The sequence below is a fragment of the Argentina silus genome, assembly GCF_951799395.1.
Source record: "Argentina silus genome assembly, chromosome: 6".
NCBI classification, from domain to species: Eukaryota; Metazoa; Chordata; class Actinopteri; order Argentiniformes; family Argentinidae; genus Argentina; species Argentina silus.
In genome coordinates this window covers 20,125,279-20,142,857 of record NC_139660.1, presented here as the reverse complement: position 1 = coordinate 20,142,857, position 17,579 = coordinate 20,125,279, and the positions used below count along the sequence as shown (strand labels likewise).

Here is a 17,579-nt window from a genome sequence, read left to right as displayed (position 1 = left end):
ATCAGTGGAGAGCAAGACGTTCTCCTCACGTGACTTCTCCTCTTCATGGGTTTAGATAGGCGACAACATCAGATCTATAGATCGATAGTATATCACAGATCTACATCGCCGACACATACCTGATTAATAGCCCACATACCCCCCCCCCCCCCCCAACCCTAACCCCCCACACACACACAATATAGGCAACCATTCATGCGTATTGACTCCATTTTGTGTTCCCCCTCTAAAGCACAGTGGCAGGGTGTTAGTTCAGGTGAGTGTGTGCTGGTCAGTGAGCTGGGAACATTGCTGGGATCCTCACAGATAATTGGGGTTATTTTTACCCTTTAAAACAAACAAAGGCCAGCGGTGACGTCCTCTCTCTCACCGCACAACACAGACCTGGAGAAAACAGGCTGGAGAAGGCCGGGACACACACTCTCGCTAACGCTTAACTCAGCAACCACATGCGTGCACGCACACACACACGCACACACACATACATAAACACACACACACACACTCACACAAACAAACAAACAAACACACACACACACACACGCACACACACAGTGGAAATTGATCAGTAAACAATATATCGCTGAATCAATACCCAACTAAGAGGGTGTTGAGCGATACGCCGTGTCATACGTCTTTGAAAAGAGAGAACGATGACGTTCAGGAGATGCATCAGATGGCTCAGGTCTGTGAGATGAGAGAAGAAAGCTCCAGACATCACTGACCCTAATGGGTTCTGGTAGGAGCAGAGCACAGACCTAATTAGCCTGCTCACTCTCACTGTGTTACATAAGGACACGTTCACCTGGCTGAACTGAGGCCCGGCAGAGCGTAAACAATAACAACATGTCCTAGGACTCTGGACGCAGAAGAGGATATCCTGACTATGAGAGAGAGAGAGAGAGAGAGAGAGAGGAAGTGTGTGTGTGTGTGTGTGTGTGTGTGTGTGTGTGTGTGTGTGTGTGTGTGCGTGTGTGTGAGTGTGTGTGTGTGTGTGTGTGCATGTGTGTGTGAGTGTGTGTGTGTGTGTGTGTGTGTGTGTGTGTGTGCGTGTGTGTGTGTGTGTGTCATCCATCCTGTTTTTGGAATCTTAGGAATGACAGTTAAAACCAGAAAGAAACCAAGCCCTGATCTAGTTCAGAGAGTATGGCCCATGGCCAATGATCTGGTAGTTGATATCAAAGAAGTGAAACTTGTTATTAGGGCATCTTTAAGGCAACACACTCCTAATAGACTAACACACTCTGTAGGAGAGTAACACACTGTGGAGGGGACTAACACACTCCAAGTAGACTAACACACTCCAAGTAGACTAACACACTCCAAGTAGACTAACACACCCCTAGTAGACTAACACACCCCTAGTAGACTAAATGTGTAGTAGACTAACACACTGTGTGGTAGACTAACACACCCCTAGTAGACTAACACACCCCTAGTAGACTAAATGTGTAGTAGACTAACACACTGTGTGGTAGACTAACACACTCCTAGTAGACTAACACACCCCTAGTAGACTAAATGTGTAGTAGACTAACACACTGTGTGGTAGACTAACACACTCCTAGTAGACTAACACACTCCTAGTAGACTAACACACTCCTGGTAGACTAACACACTGTGTAGCAGACTAACACACTCCTGGTAGACTAACACACTCCTGGTAGACTAAATGTGTAGTAGATTAACACACTCCTAGTAGACTAACACACCTAGTAGACTAAATGTGTAGTAAACTAACACACTGTGTGGTAGACTAACACACCCCTAGTAGACTAACACACCCCTAGTAGACTAACACACTCCTAATAGACTAACACACTGTGTAGTAGACTAACACACCCCTAGTAGACTAACACACTCCTAATAGACTAACACACTGTGTAGTAGACTAACACACCTAGTAGACTAAATGTGTAGTAAACTAACACACTGTGTGGTAGACTAACACACCCCTAGTAGACTAACACACTCCTAATAGACTAACACACTGTGTAGTAGACTAACACACCCCTAGTAGACTAACACACTCCTAATAGACTAACACACTGTGTAGTAGACTAACACACTCCTGGTAGACTAAATGTGTAGTAAACTAACACACTGTGGTAGACTAACACACTCCTAGTAGAGTAAATGTGTAGTAAACTAACACACTGTGTGGTAGACTAACACACCCCTAGTAGACTAACACACTCCTAGTAGACTAAATGTGTAGTAGACTAACACACTCCTTGTAGACTAAATGTGTAGTAGACTAACACACTAACTCTTTTGGGTGACACTGGTTCGTCTGCCATATGGCATGCATGATAGTGACATACTAGAACAGACTAGAACAGATGTCTATGACACACTAACACACTGTTTCTACAGAGTCGTGACACAAACTGTTATCTAAGCAGGCTGGCTGACATCACCCAGCCAATGAGAGAACTTAAACAACAGCTTGTGTCATACGTAGGACAGTGATATGTCAAGGTGTCATAACTGGATTAGCAGTCAAAACTGTTTGGGTTGTTGGCATGATTGATAGAATGATGTCATGTCATTATGGAGGAGGACGGGCTTCGACGACATGGACACTTCTCAGTTCCTCTAGCAGAGAGGATCTCAGACTCCCAGTCCCTGCCATCCATCCATCCAGCCCAGAGCCAGTCCCTACCATCCATCCATCCATCCATCCATCCATCCATCCATCCAGCCCAGAGCCAGTCCCTACCATCCATCCATCCATCCAGCCCAGAGCCAGTCCCTGCCATCCATCCATCCAGCCCAGAGCCAGTCCCTACCATCCATCCATCCATCCAGCCCAGAGCCAGTCCCATCCATCCATCCATCCATCCAGCTCAGAGCCAGTCCCAGCCTCCCAGTCCCTGCCATCCATCCATCCATCCCTCCCTCCCTCCATCCATCCCCCAGCCTCCTAGTCCCATCCATCCAGCCCAGAACCAGTCTCAACCTAACAGGCCCTGTCAGATCATCCATCCAGCCCAGTCTCAGTCTCCCAGTCCCTGCCATCCATCCATCCATCCATCCATCCATCATCAGCCTCACAGTCCCAACCATCCATCCATCCATCCATCCATCCATCCATCCAGCCCAGTCTCAGTCTCCCAGTCCCTGCCATCCATCCATCCATCCAGCCCAGAGCCAGTCCCATCCATTCATCCATCCATCCATCCAGCCCAGAGCCAGTACCATCCATCCATCCATCCATCCATCCAGCCCAGTCTCAGTCTCAGTCTCCCAGTCCCTACCATCCATCCATCCATCCATCCATCCATCCATCCATCCAGCCCAGAGCCAGTCCCATCCATTCATCCATCCATCCATCCAGCCCAGAGCCAGTACCATCCACCCATCCATCCAGCCAAGAGCCAGCCTCAGCCTCCCAGTCCCTGCCATCCCTCTGTCCAACCCGGCCCTGGGCTAGAGTTTAGCAGACATAATAGGGTTACATCCCTTATGCCATTGTCAGTGGACTGCAGGGACAAGGACATTAATGAGGTAATTATTCATGCCTTATTAGGGCTGGGAGATAAGACATGGGATGGAGGGTCTGGGGCCTGTCTGTTCTGTTCTCTGCTCAGTTGGCACGCACACACACGCACGCACGCACACACACACACACTATAACTAACGACTTCACTTTCGTACAAAACAAGTCATGATTAGAGACCTTAACTTAAGCTTAACTTCAACAGTATTGTATGAAAATACAGCCCAAAGTTTTCTCTTCTTTTTTCTCATAACATTTCATTGACTGATCTGTTTCTTTTGCCGAACTCCAGGTAAACAGGAACGACATGAATCACACCCCCAGGTGAACACAACCTGGCCATCCATCCTGTTTAAAAAGAGAGAGAGGGGATTGTTGCATTTTGTCTCATGCAACAATCATGAGCTTGGCTTGTGTCTCCAAGGCAGCCAGTCCCAGACAGAGAGAACTTACCCAACCCTCCACTGCATAATGAGGGGATATTTTCTTCTGGGAAGCGGCAGGCTAATGTGGTTTACCTCCTCCAGTGCAATATGGGAAGGCAACCAAGGCGGGCCCTTTACCGTGGTAAACAAACCGCAAGGCTGAGCCGAGTTATCTAATGTGTGATGACTGGCTCTCCACCTAGAGATGAGATTTGCCTCATTGTGCTGACAGACTCACGAGACGGCAATGATCTATTCAACGAGACGTAAGCGTCTATTCTCAATCCTTGTTTATGCTTTATGAGATCTCAGAATCTCTGGTTTTCTTGGCAAGGTCTCTCTTTGAAAAGTGATTCATGATGACAGTTAGACTTCCTGGTTTTAAGACGTTGTTGAACAGAGACAGGATGACAGGGAGACTGCCACATGCTCTATACTAGCAACGTGACTGTACTGACCCAGTGTTCCATTCATTCAGTATTGAGTAGCACGTTTTGGTTACACTTTACATTAAGTTGCCCGTAGAGTCTGTCTGTGCAGTAACTCTGTCATTACTCTGTAATTAGTAATAACAGGCTGGGGGGGTTTAAGTTCCAAAAGAGGATGACCGGGACTCAGGTTTAGAAGAACGGTCAACTCCTCTACCCTCGCGTCTCTCATCTCCACCATTATTACCACACTCCCACAGACAGACAGAGACACACACACACACACACCCACACCCACCACCACAATCAAACCAATCATCTCAATTTACCACCGGTTCGGAAGTTGTTCCAGAACTGTGACAGTATGACCGTGGAGGACCGCTTAGTGTGGTCACTGTGACCGCTGACTCATCTGTGGTTACCATTGTCTAATGCACCAGACCCAAGACCAAAATTGCTGGAAATTGCAGGGAAATACCCCTTTCTCAGTGCAGACCAGTGTGTCGAGAAGCATTGGTGGCGATAGACTCAAACACATTACAAAATGGCACCATGTCTTTAGGGAACAAATACAATTATATCACATCACCAAGCTTATATACACAGGGTCAGATAAAGAGAAGGAGAAAATGGGACTCAAAAGGATAAGACAAGGTGTTGGAAACAGATTGAACAGTGGCCCCTCGTCCTGTGCTTCCACTGTGACAGGCCCAGAGAGCTGCACCAGTATTAATCGTCAATTGATGCAATTTAACTTCTTAGGTAGCTGCTGATGCTTTCAGTTGCCAGGCAACGCAAAGGTGGCTGACGACAGCTTAAAGAGACAGGGACCTTTTAAACTAAAAAGCCGTCGGAGCTTTTACCTACCTTTCACACGGCTTCGTTTTCTGTGTTTAAATGTCAACCCTGTTGATGTCAGCTTCCAGTTACATTTCAGGTCAATCCAAACCACATAGCATTCCATGATTGCATTGGCTTGTATAATGTTGTATTTCATCATGATTGATTTTCCATAAGGAACAGCAGGGGAGAACACAAGCTAGGCATAACCACAGTAATTGCTATATGTCTGGACACTGATCATATTATGGGGAACAACAGATAATCAATACATACTGTGTTTCTCACATCTGCCAATAAGTCCAAATGGGAACAAATGGCTCTTTGTTGGACATAAGCTGTGGTAACTCCCAATGGTGTAGGTCAGGGGAATATATCACACAAGCCAAAACCTCAGCTATCATCAGCAATACACTGTGACATTAAAGTGTCTCCCAGGTTGGCAAATTGATCTTAACTTGTCTGGTAAATGCTTGCCCAAGGCTGCCTGCCTACACAGAGAAAATGTATGAGGTTTTTAGACACTTTAAATTGTCCTTTCAGAGTCAAGAAATGAACCGAATGAAACGATATCTGTCTGCCAGGTAGAATGCATTATAATAATATAATACTATCAGGGGAGGCTGGTGGCGGTAGAAATTGGAAGCCTGAGCAATGAGCCTGTCCTCCGATTTCTACCTCCACCAGCCTCCACTGCATTCTATATATTCTATCTATGAAGAAAATAGAATAGAAATTAATTCAGGCCATTCTAAGCCTGTTGTTTATTTGACTATATACTCTAGTTGGAATAGTCGGCTAGATAGTCTGAATGTTCTGTGATTAACTAACCCATTTTTTTGTGCAGAACAACTCTTCCAAAATCCCCAAAATACTGTAGCTATTTATTTTTAGTTGAGCATTTTATTTACAACATGAAGAGGTGTCATTACCATAATCAAAAAAAAAAAAACATTTAAAAGGTTTTTGGGTTCTTTCATTCAAAATCTGATTGACACCCCAAGCTCGCACACTGGGACCTACAGGCATCAGTTTGGTGGAAACTTGAGCTACATTACTTCCTCTGAGGTGAGCACCTGATGCCAACTTGCATCTGCATTCATCAAGTCAATTTCCTGTATGTGCAATATATATTATATACTGTAATATATATACAGGTTTAGTCCTGTAAAACCAGTTATTTACACTGATATTGAAAACCACATTGTTACAGTGTAGTAACTTAATAATATGTGATATGATATCAATAAAAACGTTCAGAAACATAGGAATATGGTATTATTAATGTACCTTCCCGTAGGATATGAAAAACACAAATCTCTGTGTAGCCAGGTTCAGGGCTAGTCTTTGGAGTTGGTTCAGCCACTGACGATATTGATTTGTAAAGTCAATACTGCACAATGATACAATACACAAAACACATTCATGGTGCACCACTTGTAGCAATCGTTTTGAAAGCTTTGGAGAGGAGGGACTGTGTTCATAATCATGAACAATAACTGTTCTCCTCACCATCAACTCCCTATGAAAACTTACGCTGAAACGTCAACATTTATCGGAACCAAAACCAGTGGCAAAACCTGAATAGGTCAGAAATGATTCAAGAGCCAACCTTCCAGTATCACATTGTTGCAGCTTGCAGAGACAATAACTAAACGATCCAATGTAGAGTATCCTCTCCATTACTTCTCGCGCGCTCACTGTATAATCACATACATCATATACGGACATTTTCAAGCAAAGGATGGTCAGAAAAATATGGTGCAGTTTTAACCAAAAAAAAATAAAAAATGATCAATAAATTAATTATTTTACCTCTCGTTTCACATTCCACAGTAATTTCTCTTTGAATTCTTCATCTGTGGTCGAACCCATGGCTCTCCGCGCTCAGAGAATGACAGCCGGAGTGGCAGCGTCAATGAGATTGTCCGCAATCACCGCTCTGTGCGTTCCGCCCTTTTTAACGCTGATATTTACTTTTTTTCCCTTCTCCTTCCTTATTTCACAGCAATGTGTTCCCGAACAGCTGGACGTTGACGCATCTGTGTGCAGTCGCGGCGCATTGAGGAGCCATCTTCAGTTCCCCTAGAATGACGCCAGTCGAGGTGGCTCCGCCCCTTTCCCATTGTTGATCAATGGGGTAAATCACTTCACGCACCTCGCGCTCCGAAAGCAGCCCCGGCACCGCTGACAGTGACTTATTTTTAGCTCTCTCTCTCTCCTGTTCTCTCTCTCTCTCCTGTTCTCTCTCTCTCTCTCTCTCTCTCTCTCTCTCTCTCTGAGGAGTGAGCGATGGAGGTGTGCTGAACAGGATAGGGTCGACTCTTGCATGGAAATGATGGAGCAAGGGTTTGGAGACAGACAGAACAACAGTCAGATAGACAAAACACACGCACACGCACACAAATAACACGTGTATGGGGCAGGTGAACATACCAAATAATGAATGGCTTGATTAAAAGTGGATTCTATTCATAATATTTCATTTAGGGACCTAGAGAATGATTCACTGCCGTATGTTATTCAACAACAAAAAAAGCCAACTTGCAGTCTTTCATTGAATAAACATTATGAAAGCTATTTTCATCTGTGACTTTGTGTGTATCCATTATCTTCAGGTGAAGCTCAGGGCAGTGTTCCCAGTTTCAGAGATGATGTCATGTTAGGCTGAAGTAAAAATAAATCACTGTCGTCATACCATCATGATATACTGAATAACCTATATCCTCTGCCAATATGCCTCTCGCTAGCGCCACCTCGTGGTGAATAGCCTACATGCACCTACAATTGTCAAAGCAATGCCTCTTGATTTTTTTTATGGTATAAAATGTGTTCAAACATTTTATACCATTATCTTATTTCTATGTTATAACAACCATTCTTGGCCCAGTTACAATGTATGCATTGCAGAGAGACGACAAACACAGGATACTCTTCAAGTATTTAAAACTTTATTAATATCTAAAACCAAGTGAAAAATAAAGGAACGGTAAAATTTCATAAAATACGTTAGGCACACCATAGTGATTTGAAGAAGACATGTCTTGAATGACCACAACAAAAGGTTTTCAGTTTCATCACACATTCATGTTCTGGATTTGTTTTCTATTTCATTTTAGCTCGTCTTTGGCATGATAATAGGTCGAAGTGTTACATGAGAAATACACTGAAAACTATAAATACACTTTTTTTTATTTTTTTTATTTTTATAAAACATTCTAAGTCTTCCCTGTCTGTTCACAGACCATAAGTGCTACTGTCTGATAGTCAGTTTTGATTGCTTGTCTTGAATGACATCTTTTTTTTCACCCTTTCACATTTCACTCAACCTCACCTAAAAGCATTAACATGGAGGCCTTTTGCATTCTATCTATAACCAAAATCAGTGTACGTAATGTAGCAGTTGGGTTGCTACTTGTATTAGTGGTTGGAACCCACTCATGAGTGGTGGCTGGTGGTCTCAATAAAGCATGGCCCCTGTTTGAACGCAATGACAATGTGTACTTCCTTCCTCCCGTCCAATTAGAATGCGTACCTTCCTTCCTCCCGTCCAGGAAGTAACCAATCACTGATCAGACGTGACTTAAAATGGTGAAAGCAACGCAGTGGAAAGCTTGCTCAGACCAACCCAGTCATGTTAGGTCACGTGATTGCCTCAAGAAAAGCAGGAAGGAAGGAAAAGAAGTCAAACAGGGCCAACGACTCAAGTCCAGACAGAACTGCCCTCTAAAAGAGTGATACGTCAGGTGCTATAGCATGGAGAAGGCCATTGGTGGTTGGAAGACATCAGAGATTGTGGAGATTGTCAAGAAGCATCTCACATCACTGAGAGAGTGGGAACGGTGAAAGCCAGTGAAGGGAGCATGACATCCCGGTGTTTCACCCATACTAGTCCAATGAGTGGGGGAGCTAGTTACCTCCCGTTGCCTCCAGGAGGCGCTAGTGTCCGAGCGGCCGGTCGTCGTAGGTGCTGTACCTCTTGACGTGGATGCGGCGCACGCGTTCTCTGAGCTCCGCCCCGTTCCCTGGCCCCTCCTCTTCCTCGCTGTGGGAGCCGCAGTGGGCGTGGCGTCGCCGGGTGGCCTCCAGCAGGCTGTTGTCGGGGACGGGCAGCGTCTCGTAGAGCAGGGCGTTCAGGGTCTCCTCGTAGATACGCGCCTCGGGGAACTCCACCTGGGACAGAGGTAGAGACGGGGAGGAGGGTCAACAGGTGAACATGTACATGAGGTCAAGGGTCAAATATGAGGACAACCTTCATTTTTGACAGGCCCCTATAGATGGTTTATAGAAGCCAACACTGTCAACAACTATCAACGACTTTCTAGGGTTAAAGTGATGCTACGAGATCATTTGTATCATTTCAGCCTACAGTTCTAAAAGTAGCCACTCTTGAGCCAAAACGGGTCCCCGTCGCGTTCCAGTGGTGCCCGCAGCGCAGCGCATATGCGTGTGGATTAAAACGCAGCCTAAAGCCACGTGAAAGCCAATCGTGAAAATGAAACAAAGTAAACCGCAGCTTCAAAACTGAGCTGATAAACTAGGGATTCCGTGGCCGAATGAGGTAAAACGGTGATTCAAATGATAGATTATATTTGTACAAACTACTGTATACACTGACCATCCGGAACAACCAAAACGAGAGGTTTAAAAAAAAAAATAATAATAATACAGACATAGTCGGCACAATCCCGTAGTTATCTCTTTTATAGTGATAAGATTGAGGTTCAGGTGAGTGGAGAGTTAAATGAACAGTTATGAAGAGTTAGCAGTAGTTATGGCGTATATAATCACCTTGGTCTGCTTCTTCTCGGTGGCGTAGACGATGGAGGTGCAGCAGACCTCGGCCAGCTTGCGGCGCTGCCCGTAGAAGGACCAGCAGCAGATCTCGTCTCCGATCACGTCCTTGATGAACAGCACTCGGCCGTTGTAGCTCAGGGAGAGCTTGTCAAACAGCTCGATGTTCTTCAACATGTTGTCGTCCGAGTTACTGGGACACGGACGGACGAAGGGACACACACACACACACACGCGCGCGCACGCACACACACGCGCGCGCACGCACACGCACACACACACACACACACACACACACACACACACACACACACACACACACACACACACACGGACACAGTTGGCAGGAGTACTGTTGAAGAGCTGGATGGTAATCAGTGGAGTGCAGTATGTCAATGACATTCAACCATGTCGCATACTTGCTAAGCACTTAGTAATAATAATAATAATAATAATAAGTCATAAACTAATCATTGACTCTACTCTCTCTGACAGGCAGTGACAGCCATGTTGTGTAGATGGGGTGGTGGGGTGCCAGTGGACTCCCCAGGTTAGGTTCTCACCTGGTGTAGGAGTACTTGTTGTTGCTCCTGTTGTAGAGCAGCTTCACCACAGGCTACCAGAGCAGGGAGAGAAACAGTAGACAGCTCATCACATCACAGACAGCTGTACAGTACAGCATGAAGGCCAGAAGGTCTTGCTGTGTACCCCCCTGTCCCTCCTATGTTCAGGGGTTAGGGTTTGGCCCATATTAGATATGATCCAATATCATGATATTTGGAGCATAGAGTCATACCTGGAGCATGTAATAATAATAATATTAGATCTGATTTGTAAAGTGCTTTTCATTTTATCAATCTCAAAGCTGTCATTTGATCAGACCTAGACAATATAAAAAAAAATAATCTAGAAATTTGGTCAGAAAAAAGAAAGAAAAAAGAAAGTAAGTGTGTAAAAGTGCTGTGTACCACAGGATCAGGATGAGTCCTGCCTCACCTTGGTGCAGGCTTGGATCAGCTTCTCCTCTTCCTTAGCAGAGGTGACCACCGGGATCACACAGAGGCCCTGCTCCTTACTGTCCTGTCAGTCAGAGAGCATAAACACACACAGTTACACACACACACACACACACACACACACACACACACACACACACACACACACACACACACACACACACACACACACAGTCTGGTGCCACTGGCTCTCCTCGCTGGCTTTGTGTGGATCATTTAAAAAAGGGTCTGTGTTTACTCCATTAAACTAGAACAGGGAATTCAAAAGGCGCAATTGAAATTCAGTTCACGGACTGTTCATGGTTCACGTAGGAAATAATGGGACATATTCAATTCATTATTTTAATTTGAGCTCATACCCCTGAATTGACTAAATTAAAATGGACTTGCAAATTGACCCCGAAACCAGGAGTGCAATGACTCACATTCGATTAATCATATCAGCAGAATTTCATTCAGAAGTTACGACCGCAACAGTCTGTACCAAAAACTGTGGAGAGGATTGAAAGTGTCTATTTTGACGATATACAACTAGACAAAATTAAGAAATAATATTGATGGCGGCACTAAACTCAGTTCATATCTTTTACTGACTACTTGCCCACACATCTCTCCGGTCTTAAAACCTGCCATGAATAACTCATATATGAGATATATCCAGCCTTTGAATATCTCATTCATAAACCATTGTGTGACACATTTATCACACGATGAATGGAAAGCCGGAGTGATTTTAATTCAAAGTGGCACTGATTCAAAAGACTCCGAGCATACAGTCAGCTGTCTCCATGGCGACCACATCGAGTCCCCGAGTAAACCTTGGAACAGCCTGACTACTGCACACCTGGCATTCAGATGAACATCTTTCGCTATGATACACACTGTACCCACCACTGCTACTGGCACAGATGGCGGTACGGCCACCAACACACACACCACACACCCACACACACACACACACACGGCAGGAGTATTGTTGAAAAAATGTGATGGTTATCAATGTCACCCCAACATCATCACGCACCAGAACCAACCCCTCGCCCCAACACTCTAGACACCTGCACAGATCTGAGAGGATTTGATAAGGTACAAGTACAAATGGCAAAGGTTCAACCTAGCCTAACGGGCAAGGTGAAGAGCAATCTACTATCTTGCTTATACATATCCAATCCTTTCAGATCTACACACGTTTCTAGGGCCTAAGGGCTAGGGGGACGTTTGTAGACATGGTTCTGGTCTCTGCGCCACTTATCCAGGATCCCAGAATCTCAACTCTCTCGAATCTCAACTCTCTCGAAGTCCCAACAGACCTCAAAAATGTTTTCCTATAGGCTCCGACTGAATCACACGCCGCAGATGATGACCCTCCTCATCCGCCCATGCTATTGTTTACGTTTACGATGCCAGCATTTTCACAGATGAGCAGTGTGCATTCAATTATCCATTGAAAAACAATCTGGTTGAAATCACCCCCCCCACCACTACTGTGGCACTAACCTGCAGGCCACTCTGGCACAGCTCCACCAGCCCCTGAATGAGGTAATGCTTGGCCTCGGCCAGCAGCTCCAGGACCCCCTGCCGGCCCTTGGGCAAGGTCAGGGCCCCCTCCCGTAGGTACGTCAGGATGGAGCCAAAGTGTTTGCCACTGCGGTCGATCAGGATCCAGCCTAGGCCAGACCAGTCAGAGGCAAACACACAAGACTATTAGAAGCACTGACTGCTAAAGTCAAAGAGACAATTTGGCACCTTTGAACATTTTTAAAACGTTTCAGAGCGAAAGAACAAAAATGTGTGGGGGCATGTAACGTTGTTGTTCTTTGAAAACATCCTTTGAGGAAAATTGTGACATTGTCATAGTGTTCATGCTAATGTACTAAGTATAGTTTCTGATTTAGTTTCTTCAGGGCTCAGTATTTCAAAACTTGTCATCTGGATCAGAAAGATAATTTTTGGTATCCAGGATCACATTGTGCTGGCTGATACTATACTACACTACTCACAATCTACCAGACAGACCTGACCCTGGATAGCAAAAAACAATCCGTATCATTCTGATCTAGATTCAACGTGATGGTCTATGAGGTCAAGCTATGGCCAGAGGGGTCAAAGACCACCGCACTTATGAATATTCTTCTTATGCAATGTCCCAAGAGTGGAACACTGGGAGGCAGGTGGAGGTAGAAATCGGAGGACGGGCTCATTGTAATGCATGGAACGGGAGGAGGAATGGTATCAAATACGAGTTTTCCGATTTCTACCTCCACCAGCCACTGATTGGGAGGAAGCCTTACGACCCCCACAGTAGTCCTCACCTTCCCTATCAGTGAACACCTCCTTCTTGCCACTGAACATGGCCTTCAGCATGGAGTCCTGCCTGGTGAGCACCTGCAGCGTGGTGTAGAACAGGGCCCCCCCTACATTCAGACGCACATACTTGTTCCCCAGGCCCACTGCCCCTCTGTAGCTGCAGGTCTTGGTCTTGGGACATGCCAACTGGGTGGTTGGGGAGGGGGAGCCGGCCTGGGGGCGATACCCACGGTGGAGACAGCTGTCGGCGGACATGTCCCTCTGGAGGTAGATGACCACCCTGCAGACGCAGGGCCGGATGTCCCCCGCCGTGGTGAGCGCTACTGGGGGGGCCGCCACAGCCAATCACTGGCTGCCCAGATCATACCTGTAGGGTACATTTACATTACATTTACGGCATTTAGCAGACGCCTTTATTCAAAGCGACTTACAACAAATACATTTGTTTAAGTAAGTGAATCATCTATCCAACAGTCATCATAACACAAAGTAATCAATGCTCACACCAGGGGCCATTGGCAGTTTTTTTGTACAGGGGGGAAGTGGGGGTGAGGAGGTCTCAAGGGTTGGGGGGGTGAAGAGGTCTTAGGAAGGACTGTTAAGATGTAGCCTGAAGAGATGGGTTTTCAATCTACGGCGGAAGATCGTTAGTGACTCTGCATTCCCTGACAGTGGCGGGAAGCTCATTCCACCAGCGGGGCGCCAAGACAGTGAAAAGCTGTGACCGAGTGGCGCGGCCGCTGCATCCACGTAGAGGCGGCGGTGCCAGGCGGGCAGCCGAGGTGGAAGAGCGGAGTGATCGTGCAGGGGTTTGGGGGCTGACCATTGCTTGCAAGTAGGGAGGGGCTGTTCCCCTTGCCGCCCGGTAGGCGAGCACCAGGGTCTTGAATCTGATGCGAGCTGCTACCGGAAGCCAGTGGAGGGTGCGGAGGAGGGGCGTGACATGGAAGAATTTGGGTTGAACACAGAGGTCTGAACACAGAGGTCTGATGGCGGAGGCGGGGAGTCCAGCCAAGAGTGCGTTGCAGTAGTCAAGGCGAGAGATTACAAGTGTTTGGACCAAAAGTTGTGCTGCTTCTTTGGTGAGGAATGGACGTATCCTTCTGATGTTGTAAAGGAAGAGTCTACAGGAGCGTGCTGTCGCTGTGTTCGCCACACAGGATAAGTGGTTGTCAAGGATCACCCCAAGGTACTTGGCTGTATGGGAGGTGGTCACAGTAGAGTTCTCTACTGTGATAGAGAAGTCTTGGAGAGGGCAGGCTTGCCCTGGGAGGAAGAGCAGCTCAGTCTTGTCAAGGTTGAGCTTGAGGTGATGGGCTTACATCCAAGCAGAAATGTCAGCAAGACATGCCGAGACACGTGTTGCCACCTGTGAGTCAGAAGGTGGGAAAAGAGAGAAAACGTTGAGTGTCATTTGCATAGGTGTGGTAGGAGAAACCATGTGAAGAAATTACAGAGCCGAGAGATTTGGGATAGAGAGAGAATAGTAAAGGCCCAAGAACAGAGCCCTGGGGGACCGCAGTGGTTAGGGCTCATGGAGAGGACAGCGATCCTCTCCATGTCACCTAGTAGGAGCAACCGGCCAGGTAGGATGCAAACCAGGAGAGTGCAGAGCCAGAGATGACCAATTCTGAGAGGGTGGAGAGAAGGATCGGGTGGTTTACTGTGTTCAATGCAGCAAACAGGTCCAGAAGAATGAGAACAGAGGAGAGGGAGGAAGCTCGAGCGGAGTGGAGGGCCTCCGTGACAGCGAGGAGAGCAGTTTCAGTAGAGTGCCCAGCTTTAATGCTGGATTGGTGAGGGTCGAGGAAGTTGTTCTGGGTGGAATAGAAGCACCGCGGTATGATATGGTCGGACCTGGCTTATCAAAGTAAACGTTCAGGCTCAAATGAAATCTTCTCCCCCGTCCACCCACTTTCCCAGAAATGTCTCTGCATGGTACACTCCCCGTCTTCCCATATACCCATGTGGTAAAATACTATACAAGCAACGTCGCGCAACATAGCTGTTATCCAAATCATTACCGATGGAATCCACATCAGGCGAGGCTGGTGGAGGTAGAAATCTCGTTGTAATGTATGGAACTGAATCATTCCATTCATTACAATTCTACTTCCACTGACACACATCTAGGAACAACTAGGTGGCAGTGAGAGAGGTGTGTATTGTCCCGCTAAGAGGGCTAATACTAGAAAAGCAGTTCCTAAACTTGGGGTTGAGAAAATCAAACTATCCTCTATGATTTGATAAACAAGACACAAGCATTTTTATTTCAGAACAAGACACACAATGTCTGTGTATTACACCTGTAGCCTATATTACAGTGTTTCGGGGTTCATATCCAACCAATTAGAACATATTTTAGGCGATTAGAATACACATGGAAGTCATTATTATGTGTTGGCACAGCCCTCAAGTTGTTGGGGGGTCAGAGGAAATGACTGATGTTCATTTGGGGTCACAAGGCAAAACCAAAGTTTGGGAACCCCTGTACAAGAGGGATTTCAACAGAGTGGCTCAGGCCACGCTAAAACACCAGTTAGGAACGCAATCACAATAGAGAAGAGAGAAGGAAGCCGTTTGGGAATCCACCCGATTCGTGTCTTCCCCTCGGTTTCCCTTTCCTCTCCAATGGAATGTGGTTCGGCCCACTACAGACGAACAACCGAGGGGGAGGCCGGAGGAGGCCGAGAGGGGCACGTCCCTGGCTCTCTGGACTTCTACAGTTGGCATCTTGCCAGCTGTCACTCCTGCAAAAGGAGGTTTGAACTGAAGGTATGGATGTTACACAGGGGAAATGAGCCTAATCTAGCACACTTAAAAAGGATAACTTTTTTTTTTTTTTTTTACACTCTAGAGAGACAAAGTTCAACATTTGCGGCCGAATCACCTCAAAGTAACTACCAACCAAGTCAGAATGTTCATTTGAGTTGATTTGGCCATGCCATGTGGAACTGTGTCCCTTGATTCCATTCACACCCATTGATTTGTTTGTTAGCGGTGGCTAAAGTTATCTGAAGTTATCTGTGGCTAATTTAAACAACTCTGAACCATGGATTACAGTTCACAGGGTAAGGAACCATCTGACTATAGGGTGTAAAACTGTGAACTATCCCATAAACAACGTCTGGTATAGGCCTACTGCTGGTTCTTAATGATTATCTTGAATTAGACACTGATTATTTCGTAATAAACAAACAAACAAACAAAAAACTGCAAAGAAATTTCACTGAACTAAAGTGAGGCTCACATTAGTTGTGAGGCTTACAACTGCAGCTGCGCCAGAAGAAGCTGATTTTGGATAGAGCTCTGAGAATGTAAGACAACATTATTTCTGGGTGAACTTTTCTTCTTGGCAACCAGCATCCTTTTTCTTTCAATAAATAAACCGTCATATTTGTAAGTGGAAGAAGGTCCCAAAGCCTTTGCATACCAGAGGTCTCAAGGGAAATTAGATTCAGATGGATGCAGTGCAAGTCAGACCAGCAAAGGATGTTATGAAATATCTTTCTTTGTGCATTACAATGTGTTATTCTCATGGCACTGGTAAAGGTCTATTGTAGCATAGTGTATATCGCTAGCTCGCTAGCTACATTCTGGTAAACCAGCTTGACAAATCTGATGTATTGTAAATAATGCTGTATTGGTGTATAGCGTGTGGCAATCGCTGTCATGAGAGGAAAAGCCAACAATGTGTGCTGTCACAGAATGAAGTATTAGAAACAGTGTCACAAGTCACAAGTAGCATCAAGATATACGCTACCTTTAGCCAGAGATGTTCTATATTGAGAGTGGTTTGCTTCAGCTAAGAGGAAAACATAATGTCAACAGTTTGCCTAGCTAGCTGGCTAGCTATTCAGCATTCAATACTCACCCACAACATCGTCTTTTTCTTGGAGCAATTCGTTTGATCGTAGTTGTGTTACGTATACTGGCGATATATATCAATATATATATCAAATAAAAAGTGGCAAATATCTTAACCTAAAACTACTAGCTATAAAGTTTGATAGAGAGAAGAACCTTTTAGCTGGCCTGGCTAACTTCGATGGGAGGAGCCCGTCATAAAGTTCCATGTGAGAAATTAGACCACAACTCCCACAAAGCAACACGCGAGTCAGCACCGGAAATGTACACTCGTAGCCCAAACCAACGAGCATGAAACCAAGAGGTGAGGATTTTAGCATTTTGGGGTAACGGTGCTAACAGCTAGGATCGGAGTGCATTGTGGTATATGAGAAGACGAGGCTCTAAATAGAGACTGAGG

The 17,579-nt window shown here is 45.7% G+C and overlaps 2 protein-coding genes across 2 annotated transcripts in view; both read right to left on the bottom strand.

Annotated features, from left to right (window-relative positions):
* sgsm2 (small G protein signaling modulator 2) overlaps positions 1–7,219 on the bottom strand; it is a 45,293-nt gene extending 38,074 nt beyond the window's left edge. The window contains exon 1 of the mRNA XM_083671902.1: positions 7,011–7,219. Within this exon, the coding sequence (XP_083528028.1) occupies positions 7,011–7,070 (60 nt within the window). The 5' untranslated portion in view covers positions 7,071–7,219. The remainder of the gene's footprint in view (positions 1–7,010) is intronic.
* A 1,272-nt stretch (positions 7,220–8,491) lies between these two features.
* tnfaip1 (tumor necrosis factor, alpha-induced protein 1 (endothelial)) lies at positions 8,492–17,358 on the bottom strand. The gene is made up of 7 exons (XM_083671731.1): positions 17,187–17,358; positions 13,318–13,679; positions 12,503–12,672; positions 10,986–11,069; positions 10,553–10,605; positions 9,987–10,182; positions 8,492–9,368 (listed from the first exon to the last, which is right to left on the bottom strand). Exons 2-7 carry the CDS (start codon positions 13,565–13,567, stop codon positions 9,135–9,137), a joined length of 987 nt encoding a protein of 328 aa, XP_083527857.1. The 5' UTR covers positions 13,568–13,679; positions 17,187–17,358; the 3' UTR covers positions 8,492–9,134.
* Between the last annotated feature and the right edge of the window lie 221 nt (positions 17,359–17,579).

What these genes read in the sequence shown, in the direction of transcription:
- tnfaip1 (XM_083671731.1), bottom strand. Translation starts at nt 13,567, where the DNA reads ATGTCCGCCGACAGCTGTCTCCACCGTGGGTATCGCCCCCAGGCCGGC. An exon ending in TGTGCCAGAGTGGCCTGCAG is followed by an intron (nt 11,070 to 12,502) that starts GTTAGTGCCACA and finishes TCTGACTGACAG; the next exon opens with GACAGTAAGGAGCAGGGCCT. An exon ending in CCGAGAAGAAGCAGACCAAG is followed by an intron (nt 9,369 to 9,986) that starts GTGATTATATAC and finishes CCTCTGTCCCAG; the next exon opens with GTGGAGTTCCCCGAGGCGCG.